This window comes from Peromyscus maniculatus, chromosome 1 (genome assembly GCF_049852395.1).
Source record: "Peromyscus maniculatus bairdii isolate BWxNUB_F1_BW_parent chromosome 1, HU_Pman_BW_mat_3.1, whole genome shotgun sequence".
Lineage (NCBI taxonomy): Eukaryota > Metazoa > Chordata > Mammalia > Rodentia > Cricetidae > Peromyscus > Peromyscus maniculatus.
Genome location: NC_134852.1, coordinates 210,175,774 through 210,192,475, shown reverse-complemented (window position 1 = coordinate 210,192,475; position 16,702 = coordinate 210,175,774). Strand labels below are relative to the sequence as shown.

The window sequence follows — 16,702 nt, the reverse complement described above, 5'->3', positions numbered from 1 at the left end:
CTTCTTTCTCTTGTCCAGCTCTCCTTTTTGGTTTCTGTCAGTCCTGTCCATCCTCATACTCATAAGTTCACTCACACGTGTGCGTACATGCACACTGGCCTACACAAACACTGCACACATGTACACATAGTTATGAGCATATGCTTATACAGGGATATGCATGTGCACACTGTTCCTATGTCCAGTTCTCAGGACTGTTCCTCTGTCTGCTCAGACCTGCCTATCCTTCCCCAGACCCTCACCCTCTCTCCCTGGTCCCCTCAGCTCCTGTTGGAAGCTTCAAAGACAAGAGCACTGTGCAGAAGACACCAGCTTTGTGTCCTCCGTGCAGATAGGCGCAGAGGTGGCCTGGCTCCGAGAAGCTGCCCATGCCTGCAACATGGCAGGATGGTCAACTCCCTCCTAGGCAGGACCTCCATGTGTTCTAAGCTAATAAGGACAGGAATGAAGGTGCCTGTCCTGTGTTCAGTACCTCACACGGAGTCCTCACAGCTACGGTACCTAATGTTATAGATGCAGTGACTGAGACCAGACTGGGGTCGCATAGCTAGGCAGCTGATTCCAGGCCCCGCCTTCCTCCTAGGAAATGTTGGTATCTATCCTTCATGGTTCTGCGCTCCTAGCTGGGGGCAGGCTGGGAAGGAAGAGACGCCTTGCCTCCTCTTCCCCAGGGCTTTGCTTCCTGTGGTCCTTTGCCGCCTCTGATTTCAAACTCACTTCTACAAATGGTTGTAGGGAGAGACCAAAAACGGAGAGCGCTTGAAACTGCGCTTCCTACTTCCAAAGGGTTTCTGGAATTAGTGAGGTCAGGGCCACCTCTGACCTGTGTATCCACAGGCAAGACACCAAATACCAGTTAAACAGGTCTTTTCTAGAAGAGGTGAGGTGGCCTATGACTGGCGGCCCCTGGACAGCAAGTGTGCAGAGTTTACATCAGATTCAAGTAGTATGCAAGCCTGCTTCCACATGGTGTGGAGACCACAGTCCTGGAAAGTCAGGGAAGCATCAGCAAGTGTACTCTCACCATTCATGGCACTCACAGCAAGACAGAACCCAGCCCTCACGGTGGCAGAAAGGGGGCTCATGGTGTCCAGGGATGCAGAGGCCCCCGGCACACCCCCAGATTAGGGGTTCCTACAGGGAGTGTGTGAGTGGGCAGCTGTGTCCCCGGAACACTTGTGGGCTGTGACGGGGCACAGGTGCATCTGTTCTTGGAGGGTCTGTGTTCCCTGCCACGAGGGCGGGCAGCAGGGCCATGCAAGGATGGTGGCCTCTGTTCACAGTGCTTCTTCAACCCAGGTCATCCAGGAGGTGAGTGGCCTGCCTTACGAAGGAGCCTCAGAGGGAAACCAGTACACACCAGATGTCCAGCGCTTGAACTGTCAGAAAGTAAGGCTCCACCCTGCCCAGGGGGAGGTCCAGTTCTCTGTCTTCTTAGTGAAAATCCAGGGTGTCAAATCCAAAGTCTCGTTCTTCGCTCTTGTATCGCAGCCCAATTAATAAGAAACACACAATGCTTGTTGGATAAGAGCAGGAAGTGAGCTTGGCAGGAAAATGGATGAAACTCTTATAGACCTTGTCTTGCTTAAGGAGGAAACATTATTGAAACAAAAATCACTTTGCCCTGTGTTCCTTTTTTATATAAAACATTAGTGGGCTAAGTTCATTGCACACAGTGATGGGTTTCAAAGGACATTTTCACACAAGTGTGTCACAGATCTCCATCCGCTGGTGCCCCTGGCTCCCCTCCCCCCACAGTACCGATGCCATTTGTATATCATATATAAATTATTTTATGTATCTGTATAGAACTGAGTGGCCCATGCAGCATTTGTCTTTTTGAGTCTGACCTATTTTCTTCCATGTGACAATCTCCAGTTGTATTCATTTTTCTTTCTGTAAGTGATGTGATTTCATTCTTTTTCGCGGTTGAATAAAACTCCATTGTATTTATAGGATGCATTTTCTTTTATCATCTGTTGATGGAGTCTACACCGATCTTGCAACTTGGTTGTTGCAAATCACTCTGTATTCTTAAACTGGAGATTTATTTTGCAAGGCTGAGGCTCTCCCCCAACCCCACCCTTAGTCCCCAGCCTCCAGGTGGAGCCATCCCATTGCGGCTCCAGCCAGCGGCTCCAGGGCTGCCTTGCACAGTGCTCTGGGGAGCTTTGGTTTTAAGGATCAAGGAAGTTGGACTAAGTGTGTCACCTGCAGGTCACCCTTCCTAGTCCCAAGTATCAACAGGCAGGAAGCACACAGCAGTCACAAGGGCATGGCTGTCTCAGCTTGAGTCCCTAGCACTGACAGAGCAGAAAGGCACATGGAGTGCTTAAGCGAGGAGAAGGAGGAAGAGGAGGGAGACCCTTTATTCTCTGGAAGGCTGAAGGCCACATGGAAAGCCCTTCCAGCTCAGCAAGAGGCGTCTTTAGGGTCTCACTCCTTGTTTGGCTGCCAACAGGAATGAGTCTGGGCTCCCTTCCCACTGGGTGAGGACGAGGGTCCTCCCTGCAGGCTCCCTTCCCACTGGGTGAGGACAAGGGTCCTCCCTGAAGGCTCCCTTCCCACTGGGTGAGGACAAGGGTCCTCCCTGCAGGCTCCCTCCCCCCTGGGTGAGGACGAGGGTCCTCCCTGCAGGCCTCCTTCCCACTGGGTGAGGACGAGGGTCCTCCCTGAAGGTGCAGTTTCCCACTGGCCATGGGCCACTGTCATATCAGGTCCAACAGCCATTTGGAGCGCTTGCAAACAGGGTGGCAGGGGAGGTACTCTGAGGATGGTGGAATGTGGATCTTAGGAAGGAGGGTGATGGTAGGTGCCCTAGAGAGCCCCCAAAGGAAGCTGGGCCAGTGTCCTACCAGTGACCTCAATACTGGCTGGTAGAAGTTTGGTTGGGTGATCTCTAGCATACTCACAAGAGCCATAATTCCCTTTAAATTTTAGTTCTCAGGGTACCTATTCCTAGAAGTGATTCCTGTCTGTCTCTTTGTTGTCCACAGCCAGATATAGCTGAGAAGTATGTGTCAGCTTCGGAATATGGGAGCTCCACTGATAGCCACCCTGAGGTCCCAGAGACCAAAGACGGTAACCAGGCTATGGCCCTCTACCTCCTGGGTGAGAGGACCACAGTAGTCAGGGTTTGAGACCTGGCTGTCTGGCTCCACCCTAATTGTTTGGAGGGTAGCTGATTCTAACATAGCCCCCAACAGAACAAATGGAGAGAGGACCAAACCAAAGTTAAGTTTTGCCACAGGCTGGGGGAGAGACATCCTTCCAGCTCTTCTTTTCCGGTCCTGTTTCAAATCTCTTTGAGGCCACACCATCTATAAAGATTCCCAGTGTTCATCTACACTGAGATGCCTGTGTATCTCCTTGAGTGCATGACTTTGGGAATAGCTGACTTGGTCTGCTGATCCTCGTGTGGGGAAGATGTATATGTGCATGTGTGTGCACACGAGTGTGTGTAGGCTGGGAGGGATGAGCAGGGAGTGGGGATGGGTTTGCATGTGGGCAGGCTGTGTCCAGCACTGATAGCTTTGTCTCTCATCTTAACAGTCAAGAAGAAATGTTCTACCGGCCTCAAACTGAGCAACCTAATGAACCTGGGCAGGAAGAAATCTACCTCACTGGAGCCCCCAGAAAGACCCCTTGAGACATCTAGTAAGACCCGCGGCGACCACCAGGGCCCTGGGCTTCTTCACTGTGTAGCACCTGTCTTAGAAGGTGAACCCACGCTGAGAAGGCCGAGGATGCTGGAGAGCACACAAAGCTGGGGCTTGGGTTTGTCTGCCCTGGGTTGTTCCTTATGCTTTACCAGGTTCTGTCCTGCTACAGTGTTGGGTCCCTTGAGGAAGTGAAGCGTAAGTGGTTGGTACCATCTCGGTGTTCTCTTAAGCACACATTTTTTTTTGCTCTGTGGTGTGGGTACGGCAGGCAGTGTCAGAGCAGGTGGGTGGAAGGCGCAGTCCTTCACCTGAATACACATGGGACCATCTTCATAGTCAGGATTTGGGGCATGAAGAACCTTTCTTGCCCTGGGACCAGAGATGGCTTCATGGACCTGACCTTGGAGGGAGGTGGGAGCTAAGCAGGTTTACCTGCCTGAGAACTGGAGACGACCATCTGAGGTAGGGACAGGTGAGACTTGCTGGGGAAGCCAAGTGGCAGGTTCAGAGGGCAGGTGTGGGATCTGGTAGGTTCTCACGGGTTATCTCTCCTGCTCTCACTCATAATTGAAGAAACTGAGGTTAAAAGGGAGACAGGCCAGGCCTAAAATTTATCCTGGTGTGGAATATCTGAATTCCCAGCCTGGGGCTTCTGGCTGCAGCCCCCTCTGGGGCTTGGAGGCCATTACTGCTCACCTCTGGGTCTTTTTCTCTGTCCCACTCCTGGGCTCTTTCGTGAGACCCCACTTCTCTTGTTGCTTGAGGCCTGGAGGCCAGCTGGGTGGAAGACAAGGCTTTCCCTCTGGAGCATCCTGCTTCCCAGGTTGGGGAGAAGCCTGGTCCTGTCACTGCAGCCTTGGAGACAGTGCACAGCCTGGGAGCCTGGTCCCAGTGTGTCACTGTCCGCCATGTGACCAGATCATCTCTGGAACTGTTTCGTTCACACGTACTCTTCTCCCTCTGGCTGGGGACATGGTGGTGAGGACCAGGGGCTCGGGGACTCACCCTTCATACACTTGACCTAAATTTCTTACTGTTTAGAGGGCCACAATGGCCGCAGTAGCATCAGCTTAGAGCTCAGGTTCTAGTCTGTCTTCCATATTGTGGTATAGAGATACACATGACCCCCGCTACCCACCGTGTGACCAACTGGGGGTGGGGCTGGAGGGTGGCTGTCTACCCTCAGCTCCTCCTGCTCACCTGGCTAGGGCCCAGAGCAGCTGCCAGTCACTTAGAATGGAGAAGACCTATTTCATAAGACTGTGTATTTGAGGTGAGGCTTGGAGAGAAGACAACCTGTCACACACGGGTGTGGGGAAGGCCTAGAAGCCAGGTTCTCCTCATCGTTGTTGCCTCGAGGACAAGGGTGCATCGGTGTGTGATGGCGGCTCATTAACCTTCATGGGGGGGGGGGCTGCTCTCCCCTTGAGAAGCTGAACACATCCGTGCAGGCATCCTGGGTGCACCCTGCTTCTGGTAGCTTCTGTGCGCTACAGGGGAGCGGGGTCCCTGGTCAGAAGGCTCAAGGCTGCAGACTTGGGTTCGGCAGAGGAGCTGGTGCAGTTCCTACGGAGGCAGGTGTGTCCAGTGGAGGAGGTCAGCAGAGTTTGCTGCACTGGGCCCTAGACTTTCTAACTGAAGGTAGACTGAGTCAGGGCTAGAGAGGGCATGGCACACCTGCTCAGGAGAAAAGAGGAGGGTTGGGCACTGTGGGTGGAGTCTGGACAATGTATCAGGGAGCTGAGGGACCCGAGGCTTCAGAGGCAGCAGCAGACTCTGCGGCCAGGAGATTTGGCCTGAGTACTGGAAGGAAGGTTCCTGTTGGAACACAGGGAGGCCTGGAGACGAGGTCTGGTCAGGGAGCCTGCATCCTCTGCATCGACTCCCCAGTCCTATAATGAAGGACAAATTCCACATTCCTCTGGTCATAATTTTGCCAAGAACCAGGAAAGCTGTACTGCCCTACCTCGGCAGGCCTATTTGCCCAAAGGAAGAAAATAACATGCTCTGAGACTCACAGCTTCAATGATGATGCCACAGGTTCTAAAACAGGTGGTCCTCAAAGAGGCCCGATGATGGTACCTTCCCTAGACACTGGTTTTCTAGGTCCCCTGCAGCCACATCCCTGTTGAAGTGTCCCCTTTAGATGCATCCCCACCAATGGCCTCTTCCTCCTGTCTGCACGTCCTTCTGCAGGCTACCTGAATGTGCTGGTGAACAGCCAGTGGAAGTCACGTTGGTGTTTCGTTAGAGACAGCCACCTGCACTTCTACCAGGACCGGAACCGGAACAAGGCGGCCCAGCAGCCCCTCAGCTTGCTGGGCTGTGAAGTAGTTCCAGACCCCAGCCCGGACCACCTGTATTCCTTCCGCATCCTCCACAATGGCGAGGAGCTGGCCAAGCTTGAGGTACACTGGCTGTGGGACAGGCGGGCAGTCTCAGCTGTCGACTGGAATACTGAGGACCATGATCCCACCGAGACAGAATCAGTGTGGCTTCATGTTATGTTTACCTCCACTATCTGCAATTGTTTGCATTTTTTAAAATGTCCATTCCTATTCAGACCTCTGGGTGGGTGACTTTGTTACAGTGGCGGGACCATGGGCAGCTTTCTGCACTTAGGGCAGCCGGGGAGTACTTTCAGTACCCACAGTTGCCAGAGAGGCCTCTGAAACTCAAAGGAATGCTATTTACTTTGTATGCCACCAGCCAGGAGAACCCAGGGGCCCAGTCCACAAAAATGAGGGCTGTGAGGATTTATCTGGGATCCGACTTGCTCTGTGATACAGTTGTATTCTGGCCTCTCCCTGCCTTGGTTTCATGCACTGTTACAGTTACAAAAACAAAAGATGACATCATGCAAGCTTGCTAGGAGCCCCACAGGCGGGACCAGTTCCTTGCACACAAGTAAGCACTTGTCCACGGAGCCCTTGAGCCCGTGGTCTTCCAAAGTCTGCTTCAATGCTGCCCTCTGGTGGCTGGATCGTCTATACCAACAATGACTGCATGGAGACATGCTCATTTGCCCACCAGCCCACAGCCACTCATTGGATGACAGAGAAAACTGGTCTCGGCCCTCGGCCCTCAGAACTTATTTTCTAGTTTGGTAGTGTGGTGACATCTGGCTAATTACATGATTAGTTGTTTCGTTACAGTTTCAAGCAAGGAGAAGGGCACCATGAATGTTGGCTGGGTGTAGGACGAGGCTGGGAAAGGGGACAGAGCTTGGATCCTAAGACCTTGGGAGCTACGGGGGGTGGGGGGTGTGGGTGGGTGTTTCAGGAGAGATGACATGATCGAAATGGGATGTTAAGATGCTACTATTTGGGGGAAGTGTAGATGGAAAAGGGACAAGAAAGGACAAAAATAAGACCACCAGGAAGCCCCTGTACCTGTCCAGTGTGGGGACAGTGACCTAGACCACCAGGAAACCCCTGTACCTGTCCAGTGTGGGGACAGTGACCTAGACCACCAGGAAGCCCCTGTACCTGTCCAGTGTGGGGACAGTGACCTAGACCACCAGGAAGCCCCTGCACCTGTCCAGTGTGGGGACAGTGACCTAGACCACCAGGAAGTCCCTGCACCTGTCCAGTGTGGGGACAGTGACCTAGACCACCAGGAAGTCCCTGCACCTGTCCAGTGTGGGGACAGTGACCTAGACCACCAGGAAGTCCCTGCACCTGTCCAGTGTGGGGACAGTGACCTAGACCACCAGGAAGCCCCTGAACCTGCCCAGTGTGGGGGCAGTGAGCTACGAGATGCCTTTGAAAAGGAGAATTCCAACAGGAAATAAATGGGGAAAAGAAATGAACTGTCTTCCTTTTCTGGTGGCTGTAAATAATGCCTGACAGAAAACTCAGAGGAGGAAAAACTGATTTGACTCATGCTATGCTAGAGGGGACAGCATGATGGCAGAGGTATGAGGCAGCTGGTCATGTGGCATCCACAGCCAGGAACCAGGCAAATGCTGGTGCTCAGCTTGCATTCTCCTTTTTATTCAGTGCAGGACACCAGTCCATTCCACATTTGGGGGTTTCCCCCTCTTGGTTTAAACCTTTGTGGAAACGTCCTCACAGACATGCCCCAAGGGGTGTCTCCTACGTACTTCCACATCCACTCAAGCAGACAGCGAGGATGAATGTCACACCATCCCAAATTCTAGTCTGCTCTCTAACTGCAGCTTTAGAGGTGGGGCAGGACTGTGTGGCATAATGACAGAGAGGAAGCCAGTTTTGCTCATGAAAATAAGCCTGTGGCTTTTGCAAAAATAATATTGACATTTGAGTAGAAATGTCCACTGCCTGCAGTTGATTAGGATGCATTGTCCCCTAAAAGGAAACACACAGACTGGCTGGGATTGAGTTGGAAAATTAACATGGCTTCTTGCTTTTGTATGAGGTTTTTCAGATTCCTTGACACTATTGATATCATAAACAAAAATAAAAATGAACACTGTTTCTTAGGAAGTGTCTCAGTGGTCTTGTGTGCATGGGTTAAGACTATGAAAGGAACAGTGACCGTCTATGAAATAAAGAGTCAACCTACAATGTATACAATCATTCAGTAATCAACACTTTTAGCAACTACTAACAGTTTATAACTCTTGATAATCTTTCATGGTTTTACCTTGAGAATGTAGTTATCAGCTTCTAGAAACACATGTCTATAAATTGCGTGTGATGCTCCCTACTGATGTCTGGAGTGTCGCTGAGAGTGGAGCCATGGTTTCACTGCCAGGAAATGCTATTTGGGTTCATCACCAGGGGATACGGTGTGCTGGGGTGCCTTGCGCAGGTTGTCTCATGGCTGATGGTAGGGATGGGAGTGAGCTGTTCTGGCCTGGGGGAGAGACTGGCGAGGATAGCATTCATGACTCTCTCTCCTTCTAGGCCAAGTCCTCGGAGGAGATGGGCCACTGGCTAGGGCTCCTGCTTTCAGAGTCAGGCTCCAAGACAGACCCGGAAGAGTTCACCTATGATTATGTGGATGCTGAAAGGGTTTCCTGTATTGTGAGTGCGGCCAAAACCTCTCTCTTGTGAGTAAGAAGAGGCCTTTCCTTGTATGTCTTCCCATCCAGCCTTGCTTTCAGACCTGGTGGGTAGCTAGGGCAGCGTGGCCACCAACAGCATGGGGTCAGTTGAGTCCTGCTTGGTCCTAGTTAAGGAGGTGCAAAGGAGGAAGATGGGAGCTGCCTAGCACAGAGACCCAGATGAGAGCAAGCCCCAGGGAGACCCAGCCCCAGGGAGCTGCATGGCACAGCCCAGGGAGACCCAGCCCCAGGGAGACCCAGCCCCGGGGAGCTGCATGGCACAGCCCAGGGAGACCCAGCCCCAGGGAGCTGCATGGCACAGCCCAGGGAGACCCAGCCCCAGGGAGCTGCATGGCACAGCCCAGGGAGACCCAGATGAGAGCGATCCCTGGGGTCCATCTTCTACAGCCCTGGTTACTCTCCAGCTCCCAAGGACAGAGTAGGTGACGTCCCTGACTCCCCTTGCCCTTCCTCTGGACTCCTCACTGGGTCTGCAGTACATTCTGGGACATGCAGGGTGAGGTAGGCACTTCTCCTTTACACACAGACAGACAGCCTTGGGCAGGGGTGTCTCGGACAAGAAGGTGCTGCCAGTTTTGACAGAAGCCAGTCTGGCTGCTGAAACGGACCTGTTCCCTAACATACAAAATGGGAATGCTTCTTGTCTGAGCTGCCCCAGGTGCACTGTGGTCGTGAAATGTGCTGGGATCTTGGGGCTGGTGCTAGGTTGGATGTATAACAGTGGAAAGCCTGCAGAAGACGACCATAGGAGTCTGGGGGACTTGGGGTAGAGCAGTTTGTTTCCTCTGGAGGGGAAATCTAGACCCAAGAGTCCTAGAACAAAGAAAGGGAGATGTCTCTAGCTGCGGGAGGTAGGCATTTATCTCAGGTCTCTGTGTAGCCAAGGGCCTTTATTCTGCATTCTTTGAGGCTGGTGGGATTCTACAGGGTCCTAGAAGCTTCATGCACCCATGTATGTCTTCCAGACTGATGCAGAGAAAGTTCTCAGAGCCCAACACATACATTGATGGCCTGCCTAGCCGGGACTGCCCGGAAGAGCTGTACGATGACGTGGAGATGTCAGAGCTGACAGCAGTGGTAAGCCCTCGGCAGTGGCATGGACAGCCGGGTCCTTCGGCCAAACCTCTGTCACAGGGGGTCAGACTGTTCCCGAGATGAGCAGCTCCCAGGTCACCTACAAGGCCATCACTGCAGGCCACTCAGCTTTTGTGCAAGGGGTTGCGTGGTCTAACTTGGATACCTATCTAGAAGAAACACCTGGTTATTTGCTCTGGTCAGGGCTAGGGGTAGAGAGTAGATGGTGGATAGTGTCGTGTGGGTGCAGTGACGCCATCAGCCTTCAAGGGCCCTACCAGTAGCTGAGGTGGGCTGAGCATGTGGTGGCAAGGTCCTGGTTCTGGGACCAAGAAGTTGTCGCATGGTTGGCAGCTTCACTCCCTCAATCTTAATACCCCCCACACCTCACCCACCCACCCCCAACCATCCCACTTCACCCCACCCCACCCCATCCCATCCCACCCCCGCCAATAGAAAGACCTTGATACTTTCCTCTTTACAGAGTGCTGTGTCCCGGGTCTTCTGCCTTTGGACTCTGCCATCCCACCCAGGGTTCCTCTGGAAGGGAGGGGGCTACTCCTCCAGCGTGGGCGGGGGCAGGAGCCCTGAGGCCAGGTCCCTTACAGCCAAGGGAACAAGGCAATAAAGTACCCCCTGACTTTTTCCCTGTAGGTAGAGCCTGCCGAGGAAGCCACCCCTGCTGTAGATGCTAACAGCGAGAGTGAGCTTGACCGAGTGTACCTGGACCTCACGCCTGTCAAGTCCTTCCTGCACAGCCCCAGTGGGGTACAGGCACTGGCCCCTCTTCCAGCATTACCACAGCTGGATGACCTAGCTGAGACCCTCACAGTAGACCCAGGCCCAGGCCCCACCCCAGATGAGCCACACGCAGGGGCTCCAGAAAACCTGGAGGAACAGCAGGTACAGGCCATCCCATCTACAGGTGCCCAGCCGCCCTGCCATGCCCTGTAGTCATGGAGTGTGACTTCTCTTGGCACAGAGGCAGCTAGAGGGTCAGGAGTCCTCAGAGCCCACGGAGCCTACCTTGAGAATCACCACAGTTAAACTGCAGGCCGAGCAGCAGAGAATCTCCTTCCCTGCCAACTGCCCTGACACCATGGCTTCTACCCCCACCAGTGCCAGCCCACCTGTGAAGGACAAGCTGAGGGTGACCAGTGCAGGTATGTGGACTAGACACAGGCTTAACATTTTAGACATGGTGTGGTGATGTTAGCTTGAGTTCCTCCCTTTCATTTGAGGAGACAGGTTAAAAGAGGTAAAGGAGGTGAAGGAACCTGCCCCAGAACATAGCCAAAAAAAAAAAAAAAAAAAAAAAAAAGTGAGGGACCAACTTTCTTCCCCATCTCTGCTGGCCAGCATCAGCCTGGGTGTTCTGTCACGCCCTAGGTTCTATCTAAGTCTAAGAAGTGGGCGTAGGTCCGGTCCTCATCATCCATCCCTGCTGATGCAAGCCTTTCCCTGTCTGGGTCTGTAGAGATCAAACTTGGGAAGAACCGGACAGAGGCTGAGGTGAAGCGGTACACGGAGGAGAAGGAAAGGCTGGAGAGGAAGAAGGAGGAAATCCGGGGGCACCTGGCTCGGCTCCGAAGAGAGAAGCGGGAACTCAAAGAGACGCTGCTGAGATGCACAGGTAAGGGCTCCGGTGGAGGGCCAGGGCGGAACCTTGGCCCAAGACACATGGGCTTTGAGAGGGAAGGACCGGGGTTTGTCAATCTGCCTTCTGGATCTTTCGACCTAAGCCCCCTCACCCTTTGGTCCAGACCCACAGATCCTCAGGCCAGTGTCAACAGCACCAGCAGATAGTTAGGTTGTTCCCAGGTTGAGATCCGGGTCAGCTGACAGATGTCCCAAGTCATCCTTGCACTAACCACACCTGAAGTACACTGTAATTTCCAGGCTGTTGTTTTAAGTGCATAAAATTGAGACACTTCAAAAGAACTGAGGCCTTGTAGTGATTTTCCGAGGTCTCACATCATTGGGGAGGTTTCCTAGCAACCTACCTCTGAGGCCCTTCTGAGTTACTTGACCTGGATCCCACTGGATACTTAAATCTCAGAGCCTTGCCAGCAAGTACAACTGGCTTAGCAGGTTTGGGGACAAATGCAGCAGGTTCCTGGGAAGCCACATCAACTGAAGGAAGGCCTCGGGGATGGAGTGGCTCCACTTTTTAGTTGTCAAGACAGGGTCCATTTGTCCAGCAGTGAACCTATTTAAAGTGCACAAGAGAGTATTTCTTCATATATTCAGTTAGCAGCTGTATGGGTGATTTTCCCATTGCCATGGCAAAATACCATGACCAACGCGGCTTATAAAAGACAGAATATATTGTGGGGCTCATGGTTCTGGAGGGGTTGAGTCCATGACTGTCATGGTGGGCGTTAGTGTAGATGTAACGGTCTTATTAAATAAGAAACACAGAGCCAAATGCAGAGTTAAAAGCCCAAGAGGTCAGAGCAGTAGCTAAGAGCTGAGACTAAAACCACCTTCTTACCACCTTCTGCCACTGCCATCCTTCCCCTGAGAGAGAGCTACTTCCTGTGTATCTGTCTTTTTATTGACTTTCTGTTTTGCCTTCTCATTGGTTGTAAACCCAACCACATGACCTCCTCATCACTGCCTGTCTATACAGACCTCCAGGTCTTCTATGGTTTGTATTGAGATTAAAGGCGTGTGTCTCCATGCTGGCTATGTCCTAGAACACACAAACTCCGCCTGCCATGTGATTGGATTAAAGGCGTATACCACCACCACCGGCTTCTATGACTTGCTATTAGCTCTGGCTCCCAGACAACTTTATGTATTAACATACAAATAAAATCACATTTCAGCACAAATAAAACATCACCATACATTAGGGCAGCAGGCAGGCATGGTACTGGAGCAATAGCTAAGAGCTCACATGTTGGGACAGAACCACAAGGAAGAGAGAGAGCACTAACTGGGAATGGCGTGGGCTTTTGAAACATCAACGCTCCTCTCCAGTGACACACCCTTTCAGCAAGCCACAGCTCCTAACCCTTCCTGATAGTCCACCTACTGGGGACCAAGCACTCAAGCACATGAGCCCACGGGTGCCATTCTCATTCAGACCACCACAGCAGCTGTCACCACAGTTTATTTCTTGAACCCCAAAGAGAGTCTGTCTCCGTAGGCAGACACTTCCTGTTTCCTTCCATCTCTGTAAGTGGGATTCCTCATGTTTTTAGGGATCGGCACTCTTAGATATGGTATGTCAGGTTTTTATTGCCATGATGTAATATTCAAATTAAACAACTAAGAGGTGGAGGGAGGCTTTATTTAGTCCATGTTTGGCTGTTTCTGAATATGGTAGAACAGAAGGAAAATACACCTTTCAAAGGCATGTCCTGAGAGCTCACTGTTTCCAACAAGACTTTACGTCCCACAGTTCTATCTTCCCCCAGTAGTCTGGTGAACCTTGAATCTATCAATGGATTCAACCATTGCTTAGTTGAAAGCCCTCATGAACTCATCTCGGGGAATGACCTCAGACATACCACAGGCATGCTTTCCTCATCTCCTGGGTGTCACTCTCTCTGGTCAAACTGGTGATCAAGATTAGGCATCACCAGCTCACAACAGCAGAAGGCTGGGACACGAGGTGATGGAGCTCACCATAGCAGTCCTTGGAACCCCTAAATACACAAGCTGTGCTCTGAGGAAGGGGTCTAGGCTTCCCCGGCTCTCTGACGGAGATATTCCAGATAGGGAGAAAGAAACTTCTAACTATGGTTTATTCTCCTGGCAAATGGATTCTTTGGTCTTATAGTCACAGAGAAGAAAGTGGTTTCAAAGCATTGATATTGGATAGAAATAATTGTGTGTGTGTGTGTGTGTGTGTGTGTGTGTGTGTATTAGTGTATATATACACTAATTTCAGAATTCCAAACATCACTCCACTAGTTAACTTTTCCTCTGTGTATTTTTCTGAAACAGTGGCTCTGTTACTGCTTGTCATCCATCCAGGGCTGTTGGTCGTCTCTCATAAGGCTTAAGAATAGCACCTCAGGTTTCCTGTGGCTCTTAAGTGGAGCTGGGGACTCCCTGTTAAATATAGGTGATGCTGTATTTGCTCTAGCAGGTAATCATTTCTTAACTCCGGGCCAAGGAGATCCAAGACTGAAGACCACATTCAGGCCTTGGGAAGCTGGAAGCACCAGAGGATAGAGGCAATAGTATGGGTCAGGGTTACAACATCCCAGCCACCCTCCAAGGACCATTGGTAAAGTTGCTTTCAGGCTTGAACTGAGTGATTAGAACCTCCCAGAAGGGACTTGGGCTCAGACTCAGGTCTGCCTGTGGGAGAAGAGCTTCCCTCGGGATCCTTCAGCCTATGAGAACAGAGTCACTCAAATCTGCTCTATAAGGCTGTCTACTACACGTTGAAAGGCCCATTTCCACATTTCTATGTTAGATCCAGGCCTGTGGTCCACATGAAGGGGTGCATGTAAACCCTGACTCTGTGCAGAGTGGTTCCCCTGGCCTTGGAAAGTTTAATTCTTCTACAGATAAGGGAGTCCTGGCCAACCTGGAGCAGAAGCTGAAGAAAGTGGAGGAGGAGTGTCGGATGGAGGAGAGCAGGCGTGTGGACCTTGAGCTCAGTATCATGGAGGTGAAGGACAACCTGAAGAAGGCTGAGGCTGGGCCTGTGACGCTGGGCACTGCTGTGGATACCACCCACCTGGACAACATGAGCCCTCGTGTGAGTGCTGGGCACTGTGGCTCCCCTGAGCTGTATGTTGGGCTCACTGGACACACCTCGGGAGGGGTGGGCTTTCTACGTACAAAGCTCTTGACCCAGCCCTTGTTCTCTTTAGCCACAGCCCAAATCTGCCACCCCCAACCCCACCCCAGACTGCACCCCAGTCAACTCTGCATCTGTGCTCAAGAACCGGCCTCTTTCAGTCATGGTCACAGGCAAAGGCACGGTCCTGCAGAAAGCCAAGGTAAGCGGCCAGCCCTGGCCCCTGGGGCCAGTGGAAGTGCTGTAAGGTGGGGCCTCTTGGCTGCAGATGGAACTCTGTGGCATTTGGCACTAGCTCTGAGTGAGAGGTGTGCTCTCAGGAGAAAACTTCATCACTGATTAACCAGAAAGGTACTTAATTCAAGTGTTCTTCCCAATGAGCCCGAGGGCATCCCTACCTCTCAGTAGATTCCAGGGGTGGGCTGTGACTGAAATGGTTTCAATCCAAAGGGTTTCTACCACCAAAACCAAAGAAGCCAGCGACAAAAGGCTCACTAAAGTAAAAACAGGCACTACTCCCATGGCATGGTTTCTTGGCCAAGGACTCAACAAGAAGCCTCGTTAATCCTTAACTTGTGTGTGTAGTAAGACATGTGCCTAGAGCTGCCTTGGCTTTGACAAACCCAGGATGCTCTTTGTTCCTGTCCTGTGCACTTGGTGAGATGGTCAAACACCCATGCCAATGGTGAACTATTAAATCCATTTCATTGCATGAGCCTCTTACTCCCTTACCACTGCAGACATCACTAATCAACCACCACACTTGGCTGAACCACAGCCTTAACATCTCTCCATAGGTGCTCCACACAGGGATGAGGCTAGCTGTACTTACAGCTGCTTTTGAGCTTATAGTTTTTCTTACCTTTTCTACATCTATGAAGGTGGCTACAGAGATATAACTTTCTTTTTCGGGTGCTTATGTTTGGTACTATAGGAATGGGAGAAGAAAGGAGCCAGTTAGGAAACAAGAATCACCCAAAGACTCTATGTCAGTGTGGACCTGGTGACAATCCTGCTTCGGTCAAGTCTTTGATAAACAGCAGCTCTGAGGAAGGGTGAGTCTGTGCAGAAGAAAAAGCAAGGAATGAGGTGTCGTGAGTGGAGCTTCGGTTAGAGGAAAGCACAGTCTCCTCTTCAAGCCAAAGGGAATACAGCAGCAGCAGCGGCTTCTCTGGAGACCTAAGTCTACTGGCTGCCAATGAGACATTGTACTTTTTCTTTTTTAAGATTTCATCCACCAATCTATTGTTTTATCAAGATTTTTAAGTAGTGAAAAAATAGCCACATGGCTTTGAGTGACAAGAAAATCTAGCCTTCTGACCCCTTATCTTTTATCCTGTATCTGGCAACGTTAAGGGTTAAATTACCCTTGACTCCACACTGGTGGCCCCTTACATGGTCTTTGATGATCTTAAAGAGTGTTAGCCACCAATGGTGTGAGCTCTGGAGACCAGTAACAGGGACATATTTGGAACCAAGCTAAGGCACTGACCCCACTAAGGACTTTCCCCCCAGTCCACGGCAGTTGATTCAACCGCCTTTAACAGACAAACTCTTAAACAAATGCTGTATTGTATAAGGGAAACTCCCTGTGTTTACAGACTGTCCTGTGGCCAGGCCACTTTTAAGAAAAGAGTTTGTTAATGGCCTCTTCATTTCCATTTTAAAGATGTTTTTAATTTCTGGTCCTCTTGCAAGAAAAACAGCGGTAAGTTAGAGTACTGGCAGCCAGGGCTGACCTTTTGTGGGCTGTCTCTCTGTGATGGCATTAACACAGGTTGAAACATTTCATCTATCACCCACCCCATTTCTGGGCATTCAGAATCAGTTAGCGAACACTGGTTCCTGAAGGCTAAATGTTTTTATGCATATTGTCTTTCTAATCCCAGGGCATTTATTTCCTGTGTCATAAACACTTGGTGACCTTTATCAAGTGGTGAGTTAGATTTTTTTTAAATAAAACATTCATTATATTTTGGGTTTCCCTTGTATTTCATGGCACGTCACTGGGCAAAGGTCTTAATTATTTACACAATGAATTTGAATGCACACTGGAAAGACTGCATGGGGTAGCCTAGCAAGACACGGTAAGGATCCTTAATCCAGCTGAAAGAGTTAATTGCTGTATAACTAATAAGGTACCAAATACAC

General features: G+C 51.0%; 1 protein-coding gene across 5 annotated transcripts in view; it reads left to right on the top strand.

Annotated features, from left to right (window-relative positions):
• Positions 1-16,524, top strand: part of Afap1l2 (actin filament associated protein 1 like 2) — a 106,906-nt gene extending 90,382 nt beyond the window's left edge. For 3 of the 5 annotated variants that reach the window (XM_076563369.1, XM_015997161.3, XM_076563370.1), the window contains 12 exons: positions 1,300-1,389; positions 2,997-3,081; positions 3,553-3,657; positions 5,859-6,070; positions 8,552-8,697; positions 9,678-9,789; positions 10,441-10,689; positions 10,769-10,949; positions 11,264-11,419; positions 14,316-14,509; positions 14,625-14,753; positions 15,486-16,524. In XM_076563369.1, coding sequence (XP_076419484.1) covers positions 1,300-1,389; positions 2,997-3,081; positions 3,553-3,657; positions 5,859-6,070; positions 8,552-8,697; positions 9,678-9,789; positions 10,441-10,689; positions 10,769-10,949; positions 11,264-11,419; positions 14,316-14,509; positions 14,625-14,753; positions 15,486-15,512 — 1,686 coding nt within the window. In that variant the 3' untranslated portion in view covers positions 15,513-16,524. Of the gene's footprint in view, positions 1-1,299; positions 1,390-2,996; positions 3,112-3,552; positions 3,658-5,858; positions 6,071-8,551; positions 8,698-9,677; positions 9,790-10,440; positions 10,690-10,768; positions 10,950-11,263; positions 11,420-14,315; positions 14,510-14,624; positions 14,754-15,485 lie in introns of all 5 variants that reach the window. The other 2 variants (XM_076563371.1, XM_076563368.1) reach the window with 1 other exon arrangement.
• Positions 16,525-16,702: the final 178 nt, after the last annotated feature.